We start from the raw sequence: 17,888 nt of genomic DNA on the forward strand, positions 1-17,888 counted from the left end.
AATAATAACTGCTAATAATGATGTGGCTGGACCCCTTGCTGTCCTTTTGTGATATAAGAGTGTCATTTTCCCTTATAAATGGATCTGCTGCTGTCTCTGTCTCCTTCTACAGAGTTTGTTATGATGCTTTCTGCACGATGACCTCCGATGAAAGAAGATGGAGCAGACAGCACCGGATTCATACCATATATCCATGACCACTGTTGCACTCTTTCCGGTGTATTTAAAATGTCTAATTGTAAGAGAAAGAAAAAAAACAGAGTAAAATATATCTATTTATATATATTTTCATAATAAAAATTGAATTTGAGTAAGTATTATGGGTAAAGGGTGAGTTATAAAATGCTTCACTTTAAGTAGCAATAGTGCTGCATTGTCGCCCCCTGGTGGCTCCAAAGAGTACAGACTCATAATGAAGTTGCATTCATTCTCTTTAATTTTGCACAACAGTAGTTTTCAAAGTCTAAGACTGTGGGCCTCCCCTCAGATAAAGCTTGGTCTATTTGCTTAATTTTGCTCAATTCCTGGATGCCTGTGGGATCATGATTATGTTATTTGATCCCATAGCAACTGAGCCAGAATAGCCTGATATTGTTGTTTGACATACTTAAGACTACACCAAATGCATAAAAAAAGGTCTGTCTGAAGGGGTTACTGACTCTGGGAAAGTAGGGGAAAACAGGAAAATTGCCCCGAACTACTGAATCTCTTAACTATATCTTTAACCAAATCACACAAATTTAGGCTATTCTTTGTGATCTCCTTTTGATAACTAATCTAATACTATTTCACTTTCATTCACTGAGCCTCCCACTGTTCGGAGCACCCCTGGGGAGGCCAACCTCCCAATTTGAAAACCTCTGATGTACAACATTACTCTCCAATCTTGTATTTTATACTTCAGGTTCATGAGGGAATGTAGCCTATCCAAACTTGAGTTACAGATCTTTTGAAGTTTTTTTTGTAAAGACAGGCATAGAATAAGTGGTAATAATAATCAAGCCAGACTTGAATCAAGGGATGTTGCCATTACATACTCAGTGTCTTAAACTCAACATCTTGAGGTCTTTCTCGATACGTGAAAGTGTGGTGGTGCTATATATTGCTGAACCATGTCTTCAAAATTAAATGTGTCAAACAGAGGACACTGAGGCTAAAGCTGAAAAAACGAAGGGCATTTATTATAGAAAATTGATAACTTAAAACATTTGAGCAAAAAGCAAGATCTGTCCAAAAATCCTTTTTACAAATGACTTACATACTTGACGGCGTTGACTTAAAATGTATTTCTTTTCAAGATTTCTTTTATTTTACATATTGTGAACAAATGGTGCTTCAAACTAACAGAGAGATACTTCATACTGTGGCAAAAAGGAATGGTAACCAAGCCAACACACTGTGTTATTCCAATCACAATGCAAAATGGTGTAAGGCAAATGCAGTCTGAAGCACTGCAGGTACCCTCCTCTCCCCTTCAAGCAGAGAGCAGCTTTGAATAAGGAATAATGCTAACCCTCTGGCCTGCTTCATAGATCTATACATGCTGTTTTTGACTTGTTTTGATTTGTCATAATATTGCAAGACCCCCCCCCTTTCCATTTTTAATACAAACATACGGTCAGAATGTACAAATATATTTTGAACTTATAAATTAATTCAGTTTAAGTTAATTCAATGGACAGCTGAGTCTTTTGGTACGGGGGAAAGAGAAAATGTACAATAACAGAACCACAGAAACATTTTCAAAACTCCTCACACTCTACCAGAATATCCAAAGGTCCATGACAAACAACATTTTGGAAGTTTATGAGTTCAGGTTGAGGAACTTAAGAGGGACAAAGTGGCTTATCTCTGCATGATAACATGGAAGAAACTAAATGGAAAAAATGGGAAGAAATGCAGATGGCTTCATTCTTTTAACAGGAAGGTCTTATGATACTACTTAGAGACAGCCATGGAAGTAATGTATGGTAGAAACATGGGAAAAATGGGTGAGAAGAGAACTCAATGCAAGGAAGCAATCAATTAATACTTTCACGTTTGGTACACATACACGCCAGCCTTTAGTTGCTCTTGGTTTTACACAAGTTGGTTTCTCAGAACCACATCTTGCCATCTCCTTCTAGACTTTCAGCATTTATGATTTGTTCCACAGCATCACGCCAACCCTCCTCTACTATGAGCATAAATCTTACAGCCAAGAAACAAAACCAAAAAAATATACTTTTCACTGGTCTCACCAGGGATGATACAACACAAACCATAATCATTGACTCTTCAACTCAGCTCTATTTAGTTTTCATATGCAAAGCATAGGATTTTTACATATATTACTTATTAGTAACTGTTCTCATTTTAACATTTTTGAAAAATAATTTTCGACAGCCCCATGCAAAGAATGAGTGTCATTGAAAGTATTGTTGAGGTGGTTTGGCTGTATCTCTGGTTTCACTGAACAGTACAAGGATGTTTCAGCTTTTCTCTGATCTTGCACAGGCTTAAAACAGACATGTTTAAAATGAGGTGGTCTCATAGCTGTAAAATAATCAGATGCAGTAGAAACAAGAGTTGGCGAAATGTTGAATGTTGTATAAGAGTCCAAAGGATGTTTTTGTTGGTGAGAAGAGGAAGCTCTAGTTGTTGGGGATGCTCTGCAGATATGTGAGGATGTGCTGGATCTTCACCAGGCGTTCTTTGAGGCTGGTCATGGAAAGGACAGAGAGCTGGTACCTTGGGTCAATAGGCAGAACAGCCAGGAGCCACCAACAACACGCTGGACCATTAGGAGTTGCCTGGAAGAAAGGAGGAACAACATAAGACCATTAACAAAAAAAATATTTCAAGACCCATAATATTTTTTCTGTGATTTTCTTTGAGTCAAACTAAGGAGATCTGAGGTCAGCCCAGAAGGTGTCTGAACAGGACAATTTGATACCATTATCTTGAAAGTGTAGTAGAGCACGTCCATCTTATTGGATTTGGGGGTTTTTTTGATAGAAGAAGCATTTTTATATTATAGAAGATCTCAAACTATTGTGATGTTTTTTTTCACTTCTCCCATCCAGAAAAAAAAACAAGTATCACACTGTAAAGACGTATTGAGTGAATCAAAACAAACCAGCACGCCAGCAATCAAAATCTAAGTAATACAAATTGTACTGAACTTCAGTGTTGCTGTGCCACTTCTTTCTTCTTATAAATCAATTCACAGACAAAAGCATCAGTGTTCTCCTACGTATCTGCTCTTTCTCCCCCTGATTTGTCAGAGCTGAATTTCATTCGTCCCTCCCATCGTTTCAAACTAGTATGGTGATATAACATAAATTAAAATAGATTTAAATGCACTTTTATTGTTCATCAAGTGTTGGCTGACATCAGTTTTAACAGGCCTACAGCTGTTGCACAGTTTATGTATGGGTTACACTCAAGCACCAATTACGTGCTTGTTAATTACAGTAAAGTACTCAGTTTGTATTGATAGCAACTGAAAGTATTATGACTACACCCGGGCCTACAACCCTGGAAGTAGTCATGACATAAATGACCTTTTACGGTAATCTGCCAGGAGGAATGCGTCTGCGTGACGTTACACAGCAGAAAAAACAAATCCTTGTTTCTTACAGTTAAGACAGTCTGAGCCAGTTACAAAATGTGCATGTTCACAACATGTTCAAGGATTGTGAATCATGCTTACTATGTCTACTTGATTATACTAAGTGGTCTGGCCATAAACCCTTAAACCACTGTAGTTTTACCTGGAACAAATGTGTTAAAAAAAATTACATAACAGCAACAAAAATCAGGCTTTGCTTTTTTAGTATGTGTGCACGAGTCGATTGCGGATTCTCATCATGACACTTGTGACGCAACAGGTCCACTGGGATTAGATAAGAAGCCCCCATAAAGCTCTTTAGCCTATATTGTCAATTGACTCCTCCCCGTGGTTGTCCTAATAGTGGAGCTGTAATCCCATTCAGCACTGCAGGCTGGAAGCCAGAGCTGCAGCCGAGCGCACACAACTTTGTTCCGGTATTAAGACCTCTGGGGCAGGTGAATCCACGGTAATGAGGGTTTCCCCAAAAGGCAAGTGTGTCATGAGATGATCCCAGTTTAGACTGATAATTCACAGTAGGTTGCAGTGGCAGGCTAAGTAATAAAAGCTTTAGAAACCCTGCAGTATTTTGAAGATAATGTCTGCTTCCATGAAGCACAGCTGATATTGTTCCGATAATAATGTTAATGAGAGTACGTTGACTGATGTTGCTTATCTGCATATCTGGTTATTTCAACAGTTGCTGCAAACACAATTCCTGCAAGAAGGCAGTTAAATAACTTCTTGTTCTTAACAGACTGCAACACCATCTGCTTAACTGTGATATACTGCCAACTCACTGCAACAGAGTATTTTTTACAAACAGATTTTACAAATAGACATCCTTCATTTTTCATGTTAGTTCCTTTTCTGGGGGAAAAACTCCCTTTAGTTTTTGGTTACTGACAGTGCTCCGTCTCATCATTCACTCTCAGGCTAGCTCGACCACAGCTTACAAAACAGCGTCCTGTAGGGGAGGAATAAAGTAGTAGTATTCCCACATTGAACAGACTCTCCGAGAGCAGAGGAGAGCAGAGGAGAGCAACGCGACGAGAAATGACAGCAATCTATAGCAGAGGCTAACGTTAGCTGCTCCTCTCCTCTGTCTCACTGGGGCAGAGCTGAACCCTCCGTGCATCAGAGACGGAGACAGTGGAAAGTTGTCACAACTTCACTCAGTAATTTACCAATATAATCCGCACAAAAGAAGATAGCGTCTCATTCTATATCTCGTTTGAAAATATGTTGATATGTCTTAAAAACTCAGTATACCGCTCAGTCCTAAAACAACGTAACGTTTTGCAGAGTGCACTGTGAGACTGTGGCGGCACAAATTAGACTATGGCGGGGCCACAGTCTATATAATTAATGGGAAACACTGCATAAAAGAATACTCTATTGTTTAGCCAAGCTTAAATATCAGTGTATATATTTGAACTACTCAAATATTAACTCAGTGTAGGACTCTGGGATCTACACACAGCAAGGCAGTAATTACGACCCAGCGTAACGCAACGTAAACGCTTGAGGGAATCTTAAGTGTGTAAGAAGGTCTCTACAAATGGAAGTAGATGAACAGTGTGCCGGAGGTGTACCTGGATATCAGCTTCTCGTTCTGGCATTGGTCCAAAGTGCTGCAGGATCTGGTTGTGGAAGCGGATCTTGAGGTTCTGGAACCAGACACGGGCCTGCTCGTACACTGCGTCGTGCAGCTCTTGTAGCCTCTGTAGCTCCTCACTGCCCTCCACCTACAGTCAAAGAGTGAATCAATTAATACACCGGCCACTTTTGGTTTTTTTGCACTTTAAAAACACAAGCTTTTTATAGACAAAGGATAACTGACATCATATAAATGATGGTCATTGCGGTTCTTACCCGAGTATCCTCCAAGTGCTCAATGTCAGCAGTGCTATAACCATCCTTCATTCCTCTGGAAAGGACCCGGAAGCGTTTGCCTCCAATAGTGTCAACTACTGATCGTCCATCAGGGAGGAAATGGACACTCCTGATGATCAGCATGCAGCCATTATCTACAAACCTGCATGGATGCAATTTTTTATTTAGTAAATAGAGTTTGAATCTCATAAGGTGACTAATTATATGCAGATATCTACTTTAAAAAGGTCCCCTGAATTGGAATTGTAAAACACATTAACACCATGTGTTTGTGCCTGCATGCTTACCCTTTCTGGGGATCATTAATACACATCCCAAACTGCCGTGTGCCCGCTTCCATGCAGCGGCGAATCATGAGGCGGTATCGTGGCTCGAAGACATGCAGTGGGCAAGGCACGGTGGGGTAAGCCATGGTACACACAAAGATAGGCACATTCTTCGTTAAGCTGCACACAGGGAAAGTAGGAGACAAACAAACTTTGAGTATCTTTGAACCTTCTGCATACAGCAACATCTGATGATAAACACTGAAATTAACCGAGGCAAAGAAACTAATGAATGACTGGAAAGGCTGCTTACTCAGAAAGCTCTCTGGTCTCCTCCAGATGAGTTTTTGTCCTCTCTGTGTACTCCTGACTCAAATACTGTTTGATCAGTGAATCCAAGACGGTTGTCACCATGTACCTCCTAGATGCTAGATACTGTAGAGAGCAGTACATGGAACATATAGTTTGATCAGTATCAAGCTAGTCATTTAACAGGATTTTTATATTCAGATTCAACAACAAGGTTGCTCACCTCTTTCAGGCTCTCTTTACAGAGGGGACACTGAGGTGTGTGGTCCAAGCAGCGTTCCAAACAGTTTTTACAAAAGGTGTGGCCACATGGTGTCGTCACAGGCTCATAGAATAACCTGTGTTGGGTAGAGAGATGAAACAATCATATCATTCATAACTTTACAATGTAAGCTGGCATGTAAACTCCAAAGTAAGTATGTGCTGTATGTTTGACCTTACCTCATGCAGAGAGAGCACTCCAAATCATTGGGGTCTAACAGGCCCTCAGGAACAGCTCTGTAGGTTTTAGCTTTGGCAACCTGCTGTTTGGAGCCTTTCACCACACCTGAAATCAACAGGAGAAAATACTTAATATATAATTAGACAAATATTACATTAAACAAAAGCATTACCTCTAACATAGATATGATGTTAATGAGGTAATAGCCCATAGTGTTAGTAATTAATAATTTAATTTAAATAATAGAGTGGGGTATAAATAGCAGAGTTTGTGAGTGTCTACTTTATTCCTGCAAAAAGTCAGAATTAAACTGTCCAATTAAGCCTTATTTTATGCACTATTACTACTGTTACATGTGTTGAGTTGAGTTTTTATATAAGACATTGGTGTGACAACAGAAGCAGGAAATTACAAAACAATATGTTAAGAAGACCAGAGAGAAGAACAATGATGGGCTTAGCAACCTACCTTGTTTTTTATGCTTGCTACTTCCACGATACACAACACAAGGTTCGGTGTCTGACACTGACAGCTTCCTCTTCAGCAGGCTCGCCTTCTCCTGGTCCCCCAGCTGAGGTGCAGAGCAAACCCTCTTCAGCCCCTCACCACAGTTAGATCCATTCATTCGTAGCGAATGAGCTCGGCTCAGAACAGGGCGCTCCAGACTCTCCCAGCGTTTCTGAGTGATGACAGGAAGCCGAGATTAAGAAAATGAGGGTGATTCATTATAAACAATATGATCATGAATCTGTGAGTAAATTATGTCATATCAGTACATCTATTCAGTGTGGTAATACCTCCTGGCTGTCCAGATGGTGGTGTGCTGAGGAGGCGCGGACCTGGTGTTGTCTGTGGACTGGGCTCTGTGGTGAACCTTGGGCATCAGACACAAGGGTTTTACTGCGCAGGTGTGGCGACGTGTTCTGTGCTGTTTCCCTCAGGCCAACCTTGACGTTCTCATCAGCCGGGGAGAGCAGGTCACACAAGATCTGTAAAAAAACACTTGGTTTGTCATTGCAGCAGGAATGTGCAACAGGCAAAAGAAGTGAAGTGCATCTTGTAGCTTCTAGCAGCTGTGGCTACTGTTGTCAGTTAGCTGAAGCATTATCAGACTGAACTTGTCTTCTGGCTTGGAGGCAAAAAATTATGTTTAAAAACTATTGAGATACTATGATACATTTTATTTTGATAACTGAATTTATTAGGTATTACAGGAATAAATTTGTGTTTTAAAAATTATTACATTTTGTAGTTTTTTTCAAATGTTGGAATATAATGTATGGCAAGAGAAACCATCCTGACAAAGATCCTACATGATACTATACATCCAATTATGTAGCCATGACCAGAATAAACTCTGGGGATAAGGGGTGAACAGAAAAAGCAAACACTGTTCAGAACGGCAGCTTGTGTCATATCAAGAGCAGATTTCAGCATCACCTCAGTTTGAACTAAGAGTATATGACCCGGTAGCTGAGAACATGACACTTTATCTCCAGTTCCAGTTAGACTTGTGGGCCTGAACTTTGCTCTCTGAAGTACAGATGATTTTAAAACATGTAGTTTTAGTGTGGTTTTCAGTTTGTGCACTTCGACTTATGTGTAAATATAAGCTCAGCGTCATTTGGCTGCTGATCCATCTTTCTAAGAGCTTTCAAAAGGTTTCATTCTACATCAAAGATTCTTACATGTTTTTGTCTCTCTCAGTAGGGGAAATAAGGGTGAAGGCTGACATTTTCATTTATTTGCTGTTTTCATTATATGGGTATTGGGAAAACCTTTGAGACTTTAAGTGTGATTAAAGGCTACACCTTCTATTGAGGGTCAGTGTCTGGCTCACACACGGTTTGAGATTCATGTCTAGCCTTAGAAGTGTCTCCTTCAGATCTGAGGGGCAAGGAATTCAAAGATGCCAATGTAACTCTGAACAACTGATTCAATCAATTGTACCCACATTTTACCATATGGGGACTAGGGGTGTGACTAGATCTCGTACCATGTGATCTTGCGAGACGAAACGCGACGATATTTCTCGTCGACGTGAATTTTGTCTCACGAAGCTATAATTAAGGGGCGCACCAAAAAAGAAAAAAAGACGATCGGTTTTCTATCGCTTATTCGCACATCATGACTTCTTTTTATAATGTCACGTGTGGATCATTAATCTTGTTGCAGCTTCTACCTGCTGAGAAGATCTCAGTCAGAAGTAGGAGATGAGGAGAGGAGCAGTGATAAGTTGAGCCCAGGTCTCTACACTGAAAGCCTGAGGTAGGAGGAGCGGAGGAATCTAGCGCAGCTATGGAAGCCTAATGATGCAAAAAGTAAAATGAGTCACACTACCAAATTATAACACAATTTATATGTTGTTCTACTTGTGTATTTATGTGATACAGATTTGTGCAATTTACTTTTATTTCTGGGTTTTTTATTAGCAATATGTTATAATTTGTGATAATTGGATTCTTTATATTTATATATTAGAATTGTTTCTACTCTTTATAATTTACTTTTTAGTATTTGTGATTGTATCTAACTTTTGTATTTATGGTTGTTATTTCCATAAATACCAAAATTATCCATCTATAAAATATCTATATGGGGAAACCTTTTACAGTGCTGCATACTGCATATGATAATTATATATTTAGAAAGTAGAAAAAAGTGATTCATTACAAGCTGATTAGTTCAAACATTTCAATTCAATTTCCATTTTGTGAATTTTAAATAAAAGAACAGTCATGTATTTCCTCATTGAAGTTTTCTTAAAAATATAGTTAAAATCTCGTCTCGTCTCGTGAGCTGAGTGTATCGTCACACCCCTAATTCAGACTGGAGATGACTATGTCATGTGCTTATGTGTGCATCCTTATTCAACGATGATTCAATGATGATTAAACAAAGCATGAGTAACATTAGAAATGGAATTAAACAGTTTCATCACAAAAAAGCAACAAACTGTGGTTTGATTCTGAAAATGTATGCATTGTTGCATAATTACAAATATGGGGCACTTATGTAACCACAACACGGTGCCCTGTCTATTAAGTGGTACTAATGTTATTACGGGCAGAGTCACAGGACCTGAGCCCTAAAACAACCATGAAAGATCTTCCTAATAGAAAGAATGAACTGTGTTTATTGCTGAGAAAGTGAACTTAAAAGTTTTTATTCTTTCACTTCACGTTTCTTTTGCGTCACTACAATATATGTTTTCATGCTTGTATGTAACTTCTAGTCTTCATTTTTTATCATCATCATAAACTGAAAAAGTGACATAGGCCCATCAGATTGAACCCAAAGTGAGGTATTAAATTTGCTTCCCTCTTCCTGTTCGTGAAGTTGTGACCAGTACATTTATATATGAATCTGAAAGGCAGTCATCAATTTTCTGTCAAAAGACTTGCTGATTAATTGCGCAGTTGTTCAGCACTATGAACTACTGCTACCCACTTGTTTAAATAGACTGACACAGATTCATACAGATGAATAATACTACCGTCAGTGATTATGTCTGTCATCATATTTCAGGCACATTGTGTAATTGTACAGGACAATGCATACTGTAAATCCTATTAAAAACACAGCAATACATGGTGGAGAGGCTGGTTAAACACACCATTTCTTTCTTTATTAAAGGAAAACTTGAGTATATTCAACTATTTATACTCTACTCTCTCTCTCAACTCTGTCATAGCTGAATATTCAGCTGATATGAACAACTAAACTCTTGTGAGATTTCAGAATGAGACTTCTCCTTGAGTGAGACTTGGATAGACACAATAACAAACAGACCGGATCAAGTATGGTCTCTGTATGGTCCATCCCATAATGTTGTCAGACACTTATAATAACAATCTGAGCTTGTTAGTTGTTAAGACAGGATTACAAGCTGAAGTGTTCATGCTCAATAATGGACCAATTTTAAAATCTGTTGTCCCCATCAGTCATTTAGACACAAAGAGATGGGAAAATAGAGCCCAAGTTAAAAAATACCAAAGTTACCCTTTAAGTCATTAAGCTTAAGTAGCATTTTAATATCAGAGCCATGAAAATAAATGGATTCCATTAGGCCAGCAGTGAATGTAGTAGAACAGTACAGCTATAAAATCAGAACAACCCTCAACCCACTGCCAGACTTCAGGATGTCAACTGCAGCAAATATTTTGTCTCTCTCGCTCTTTTTTCCTCACACTGTCAGCAGAGTAATACTAACTCTATCATTAGCTCACCTTTTCCACTTGTCTTTTAGCCCTGGGAAAGTCCTCGTCTACAGCCAGGCAGTGAAGGAAGACTTGGAGAGACTCATCCACTTGGCCCATCTCATGTAGCACCATAGCTTTCCAAAACAAAGCCTGCAAGGGTCGAGAGGAAGGACAGAAATAGAGAAATTATAGCTCTGTATGTGCAAAGGTAGTCTGGGTATTCACTATCATTCTTAGCCACTTCCTCCTGCGTCCATGAAAACATCAATCCATCCTTAAATCTTTAACAACTTTGCATGTATCTTATGAAAATCCTGTATTTAAAATTATGCAGAATTGTTTTGAAGCAACAACACAGAACAAATATTACATTTCTTACAACAGAATCGAAGAGATGCAGTTTTTTCTAAATTAAATATTCCTGCACTAGTCAATAAATCATTATGAAATTAGCAATTATGCAAGTGTTCCCATGACATAATTTGCACCACAACTTAAGAATATCTTCGGGTTCAAAACACACGTAAGAGTCATTAGCTTGCCTTTGACCTTAATCACTACGTATGAAGTTGCACTTCTTTAGTCACCGTTCTCTTTTGTAACTCTTTGACAAGAGAAGCCTGGTGATACACTACTAAATTAGCATGAGCTCATTAAAAATATGCCTTGTATACAAACACACAGGTTGACAATAAATAAATAATTCTTCTTCAGCTATGTTTCAGAGATGTCAGCTGCAAAGTCATGCATCAACAATTACATTTAAAGAAAGCATAAACATACTGTTCATCTGGCATCAGACTTAATTTATAGGTCATGATGCTGTAACTATAAACCACTGACACAACAACTGAGGTTCTCCCTATCTATGGCTTTAAGGGCAGCAGTCTTAAAATACACTGTTGGCTTCGTACATAGTAATGGGTGGATGACTAATCAGAAAAGACTGACTGACTGACTTACTAAGCACATACCACACTTTAGTAAAAGCAGTTGTTTGTAAGCAAGCATACACACCCTGGCAAGGCCCCTTGGACCAATCAAAAGCCTACAAATAAGTTTTGGTGCGTCGTTATCTAACATTGATTTTTATTTTCCTAAGAGGGGTTACCAAATGGTTACAAAGAAGATGTTTTTAATGCTTATGTTTTACTACTTTAATAACTATAAGGGGACACATTACTGCAGTATCAGTTAGTGACCTACTTCAGCAGAACAGCTGGATTCAGGACAAAATTCTGTGTCTTCTAAAGCCAGGCGATACTGTTTGAGAGCCATGTATGCCTCCGCTCGAGACAGCCGCGCCACCGCTGTTGACTCTGGGTCTGCAGGAAACATGAGGAAATGGAGGGGGAAAGAGTTAGACAGGAATAATCTTCGTTCTCCAAAAGATATTATTTTTATTTGCATATTTTTAACATTGGAAAGAAAAGCATTTTAGTTTTAAGGGATACCATTCAATTATTCATTGAATATATTAATATATTAATTATATCAATGTCATGGATGATGGAACATAACACCAGTAACACCATGAAAATCATACTGACATTAAATATAGAAACTTTTCTTCTTGCAAAGGTAGGTAGCATTTACATACCTTATTATTTAAACCTGAAAGTTATGCATTACATAATAACAGGATAAGCACACATTATACATTAACTGTGTCACTGAATGCTTTGCAAACGAATGCAAAAGAAAAACAGGTTGCATAAGCCTGTAAGAGATCATTGGATTTCATATTTATGTTCCCAGATGTTTGAAATTCCTCTTATTACCAAACTCAGTCAGTCTGTTGTGAGCAAGTCTCAACCTTTTGAAGCATTCTGACGTGTAGACGTCACTGAGTAATGAATTTAGTCTGTGGATCAGTCTATCTGTATTCAATCAAAAGTTCAGACAGTTTAACTTCACAGCCAGAGTTGGGATTTCTCTGCACACGGCACACCATCAATCCGAGACATTTATTACCTCTCACTGAGATATAGGGGAGTAGTTAGCTTTTTTTATGTATGACAGATACTAATGTGACAGGGTTGTTTGTCAAGTCATCACAGCACCCCAGTATACCTAGTGGCTGTCCTGTGTCTGTCTTTGGCAGTCAGGCAATGCTGTCAAATGCAGGCAGTGTGACTGCACCACTTCCGCAGTGACATTAGTCTGCATTATCAGTCCAATGTCAAGTGATAGTTATTTCTTGCCTAAAGGTGACGCACCAGTTATCCTCCGTTAGCCTTTAAATTACACAGTTCACTGCTCGAGTCAGCCCGGGATACACGATGCAGGAACACTTTTTAAAAATGATTATGTTCAAACAGTCAATCCGTAATCTAGTTCTTCCACTAGGGTCAGGGTCACTCAGGTTCTCATGATGAAGTAGCCTGGGTTAGGTCTTTGACTAAATATCCGACAGTTTGAGTGACACAGACCAATAGGGTCAGGACAAGGTTATGTGTGATATTACATAGCATCACTTGACCCAAATAGCATGGATGTTTTCATAAGCGCTCATAAGCCAGGTGAAGGTACTGAACATTTCTCCAAAAGGCCATTCCAAGGTGAGGGGGACCAGATCAGATGTATATCTAAACTGATTGCACATAAAGATTCCAAATCACCATGTTTATGGCAATAATATGTTAAATGGCATTTAAAGTATTTCACTCTTTGACTACAATAACACAAAGAAACTGTGGTCATGCAGTGAGAAATGTGGGATTTGGTGGTCCTGACGCTATGATGCAGGGCATACCCACAGTGCATCACACCATATCAGTTCAAAGTTTTCTGAAAGTGGCTCCACAAGATCTCACTGGTAGGCTGGTCATGACATCCACTACAGGTCACACCCAGTTTAGACTAGGACTGTTCAGTACAGATAGTTTCCAACTCCACTGCAGCATCTGGGGCAAGGACACTGTGAAACATTGTTATTAATAGTGAAGATGGCATTTCTTATTTACTTAACCCTTTTCCACTCAGTACTGGGGATTTGAACCTGCAACCCTTTTCCACTCACTAACCTACTTACCTCAGTAGTTTGGTAACTATAAAGCATTTGCTACAGAAGTAGCCTCATTTCTCCCATTGCATAATGTTAGCCTGTTATACTACCCCCCCCCCTTTCGATAAGTTACAAAACCTGCCTCACAGTGTGTCACGACCTGCCTTATGCAACTTGTGCCAAGTGCGCATGCTCAGCTTGGGAAATTTCGTAAGCAGGACCAACCACGTTATGCAGTGGGAGGAGACTGGCACCAGCACAACACATGCTAACAAAATGTTGGTCAGTGGAACTTACTCTACTTAGCCCCTTTAGGTCCAGAAAACAACAAAGTACATGAACGAAACTGATATGTCTTATATCTCAATACATCCACGCTGTTTAAGAATAAATCCGCTCCCTCTGCTTCTCACTGTGAGTGTGCAGCAGACACAGGACAGCACCTCCCTCATGACTACATGGATGTAAGGTTATGTAGTAACAACACTTACCAGACTGGATAACCTCAGTCGCCAGTGACACAGCTTCTTGGTAGCGTTTCCTTTCACACAGCTCGTCCACTTTGCATAGTGTTTTCGACTTTGTCAGCTCGTCCGGGAACCATTTATCTAAAAGTCCGCACAGGGTCACGTTGGCTTTCTCTTGGCCACTGACGGCGTCGCTGCACAGCTTACATTTAGATAGCAGTCGTCGCTGTATACACCTTTTACAGTATGTGTGTCCACAGGCTATGGTAACCGCTTCACCTAGAAAGCTATGACAGTTGGGACAGTCAAAGGCGTCGTCCCCTTCACAGCTGCCCCCTGCATTCAAACTCTGGACCGACCCTGCATCTGGCCCAGCGGCCTTTCTCTTAAAGTTACGCAGAATACAGTCCGCAAAAGTGCTTAACTGCTCGGGTCTCACAGGGCCATACCGCATAGCCACCGAAAACCAGTCAATGGCTTCTTTTAGGCAGTTTTCCGACGCTAGAGCGTTGGCTTTCTGTAATATAAGTTGGTGGTGGTCCTCCTCCTCCTCCTCTTCCGAGACGGTGTCGGCGCCGATGAAGAAGGCGCTTCTCTCCTCCGCCGTGTCCTCCACTGGCGGTGGGAGCGACATCGTAGTGTCAAGAGAGAAAATGTTATGTTGATTTGGGCTTTCTTCTATTATCGCGCCTATACATTTCTGTAGCTGCCGCAGGTCCTTGACAATATACACAACCGACTTTCCTATTAGACACCCGTTTGTTACATAAAAAAAAACACTGTCACGTGAACAGCAGACTCGTGCCCTGATTGGTCGAGACGTCTCGGTTACAAAACCTGCGCTGGAAAGTTTCATAACTACGGAAGAGACGTAGTTGAAGTTGACTGTGCTGGATCACTGCGACCCAAGACCAGGACCAGACTAACACATACAACCAAATAAAAATATATAATACCCCCCCCCCCCTTATTTATAAATGTAATAGGTTACAGATTACTAGTTATTATCTAAAATGCATTATGTAATGTAACTATTTCAATTACTTACTAATCAAAGTAATGTAAATGATTACATTTGATTACTTTTTGATTACTTTTCTAATTTTCTAACAAATGTTTTCAGCTCTTAAGGTAAGTGTACCTATTGAAGCCCACCAAAATCTAAGTTCAAGTGTTTTTCATGGACACTGATATGATTTATAAAGGATATAATTTCTTATAAAGCAAGATTTATCTCTCATTACAGTTCTTGTAGATTTTCGAATATAAAATAAAGATATTTTATTAAAAAAAAAAGTCTGGCGTGGGATTTATTGGTACTGTGACACCATTTAGGCCCATGTCATGATTTATTTAGATAGATTAGCTAGATATAGATTTCCATTTTTTCCTTTCCTTGCAAAATATTTTTAAAAATTATTGTTTTCAAATAATTAAAAACAGCAATATATGTATTCAGTAACATGTTGAATATTTAAAAATGAGGAAAAACAAAATCTTAAAGGTCTGACTTCAGATGTAACCCTCATTTTAATCATCATTTTCATAAGTAACTGTAATTGTATTCCCCTTTTTTTCAGTAACTGTAACAGATTACAGATACATTTATTCTGTAATTAAATTACATAAAGCCATAACATGTAACTAGTTACTCCCCAACACTGTTGCTCAATAAGACTTAGTATGCAGTCAAAACATTATTCAAACAACCCCTTCATAACTGTTTGTGCAATCAGATTTTGTATCACAGTCTAAGTTTCAATTTTATATAACTTATGTCATCTTCCCTGGCTGTGTCTAAACTATTTTATCGCTACCATCAGAGGAGCCCTAATATTTTTCTTTGCTGCATGTCTAACCTCCTGATAAATCTGATATCCTGTTTGTGTTTGCACATACAAAAATAAAGGGAATCCTTTATGGGCTGACTGGACAACTTATTGGGTGAATTTGTCTAGTATATTTGTGATGAATATTATTATTTTTTTAATATAAAATAGCCAAATACTTGCTAAATGTTTGTAAATTAAATAAAAATACTGTATTTGTACTAATGATTCCTTGTAGGCCTTGCATTATGTATCATTTAAAGTATGTTATTTGGTCCTAAACTTGCATTACAACAATGATAATAATAATGGCCTTTATTTTAATAGCACCAACATAAATGTGCTTAAAAAGTGCTTCACATATAAAAAAAAAAAAAGTTTAAATAATAGCATGACCTATTTGATGACTACAACCCTCCATCAAAGATCTCTGTCCTCGTGTCACTGAAGTCATGTGAACAGTTTTGGTCTTAAGGAAACATATGATGTGCTGTGTGCCACATTTGGTGAGAATTTCATGATAATTACCAATGAAAAGAAAACAAGAAAAAAGAAAGTTATTTAACTGCAACCCAATCAAAACAGGGCTGTTACAACATTCTAGTGAGCCAAACATTTGCCAACAGAAAAACAGATCAGACCGCAAAATAGCTGTCATGAACATGTAGACGTGTTCACGACAGACGGTTTAGGGTTTGGACAGATCATATGGCAAGTGTCATTTACTTCAGTGAGTCATAACTAGACATATTACATAGTTTTAATAACAGTCTGAGCCTGTCAGTAGCAAAAACAAGCACTTCCAGTGGACGCTCATTGATGGGACCCTGTCGAGTTACATTGTAGCCTGTTTGGCACCTGCCACCTGCTGACTGAAGCACTCCTAATCAAAAATGGACTAATTTCAAAAACTGCTGTGCCCATTAGTCACTTAGACACATAAAGATGGGAAAATAGAGTTTAGGTTGAAAAATACACAAGTTTCCCTTTATGTTGAGGTTGCATAAGGCCAAATTGGGCGTGAACCTGATAAATCTTTGTATAGTATGATGACACTGCCCTCTATTGGTCAAAGCACAGCTTTACTACTATAAGACATTTACAAAATGTTTCTTCAAGGGGTGTATGACTTAGAAATTAAATATAATAGACAGCAAAAACACACAATGTAGATATTAAAATGTAAATAACGGGTTTAGTGACACTAGAGCAATGGATTTTGTATTTTAAATAGGAAGGTAAACAAAGATGTGAAAAAAAACAAGTTTTTAACATAGGCTACATAACAGGAGACTCAGGTTATAAACTGTCATCTTGTTCTTGCCATTAGAACATGATTTTAGCCCACTTGCTGCACCTTCACCTGGATTAATACTTTAAAAATACTTTTATAATGTGATAATGATCTTTCTCTTTTTTTTTTCTGGCATCAATGCAGTTCTGTATGAATGTCAAAACCTTCTTCCATAATGGAAACACAAGGCAAGCGCATTGTTGTGTGAGACATGGGGGGCCTCCACCACGAACACAAAACCTGAAACAAACCTTAAATATATAGGGTGGATTAATGGGTAATGTCTAATGTGGGACACTTTTTGCAATTCTGACTTGTTCACCATATTTACATATGAATGCAATATATTATATCAACAATTAATATCAATATGATCTGAGATGTTTCCTTGTTAAATCAGAAGACAATTTTTAGATACTGTACTCAAAAGGAAAATGGCACATATATTAATGTTTCTTGTGTCAAATAATTTCAGAATTTGTAATCTGGGACGCTAGGAATACTTTAATTTATACAAAGCAACCTTATCTGCCAAAACTTAGTTTTTAGATTAAAAAAACGAGTGGCCTGTATGTTCACGTGTA

The 17,888-nt window shown here is 38.6% G+C and overlaps 2 protein-coding genes across 2 annotated transcripts in view; one reads left to right on the top strand and one right to left on the bottom strand.

Annotated features, from left to right (window-relative positions):
• cabp4 (calcium binding protein 4) overlaps nucleotides 1-242 on the top strand; it is a 54,111-nt gene extending 53,869 nt beyond the window's left edge. Inside the window, exon 9 of the mRNA XM_062429922.1 lies at nucleotides 113-242. Within this exon, the coding sequence (XP_062285906.1) occupies nucleotides 113-141 (29 nt within the window). The 3' untranslated portion in view covers nucleotides 142-242. The remainder of the gene's footprint in view (nucleotides 1-112) is intronic.
• Nucleotides 243-1,160: 918 nt separating this feature from the next.
• Nucleotides 1,161-14,922, bottom strand: lonrf1 (LON peptidase N-terminal domain and ring finger 1). Its single transcript, XM_062435142.1, has 12 exons — nucleotides 14,206-14,922; nucleotides 11,914-12,032; nucleotides 10,735-10,857; nucleotides 7,303-7,494; nucleotides 6,974-7,184; nucleotides 6,505-6,610; nucleotides 6,287-6,401; nucleotides 6,068-6,189; nucleotides 5,776-5,934; nucleotides 5,468-5,630; nucleotides 5,188-5,340; nucleotides 1,161-2,792 (listed from the first exon to the last, which is right to left on the bottom strand). Exons 1-12 carry the CDS (start codon nucleotides 14,813-14,815, stop codon nucleotides 2,634-2,636), a joined length of 2,232 nt encoding a protein of 743 aa, XP_062291126.1. The 5' UTR covers nucleotides 14,816-14,922; the 3' UTR covers nucleotides 1,161-2,633.
• Between the last annotated feature and the right edge of the window lie 2,966 nt (nucleotides 14,923-17,888).

This window comes from Scomber scombrus, chromosome 2 (genome assembly GCF_963691925.1).
Source record: "Scomber scombrus chromosome 2, fScoSco1.1, whole genome shotgun sequence".
In the NCBI taxonomy this organism is placed as follows: Eukaryota; Metazoa; Chordata; class Actinopteri; order Scombriformes; family Scombridae; genus Scomber; species Scomber scombrus.

Coding starts and splice junctions, on each gene's coding strand:
- lonrf1 (XM_062435142.1), bottom strand. CDS start 14,815: ATGTCGCTCCCACCGCCAGTGGAGGACACGGCGGAGGAGAGAAGCGCC. Junction 5,935..6,067: donor GAGACCAGAGAGCTTTCTGA/GTAAGCAGCCTT, acceptor CCCTGTGTGCAG/CTTAACGAAGAATGTGCCTA. Junction 5,341..5,467: donor AGCACTTGGAGGATACTCGG/GTAAGAACCGCA, acceptor CTTTGACTGTAG/GTGGAGGGCAGTGAGGAGCT.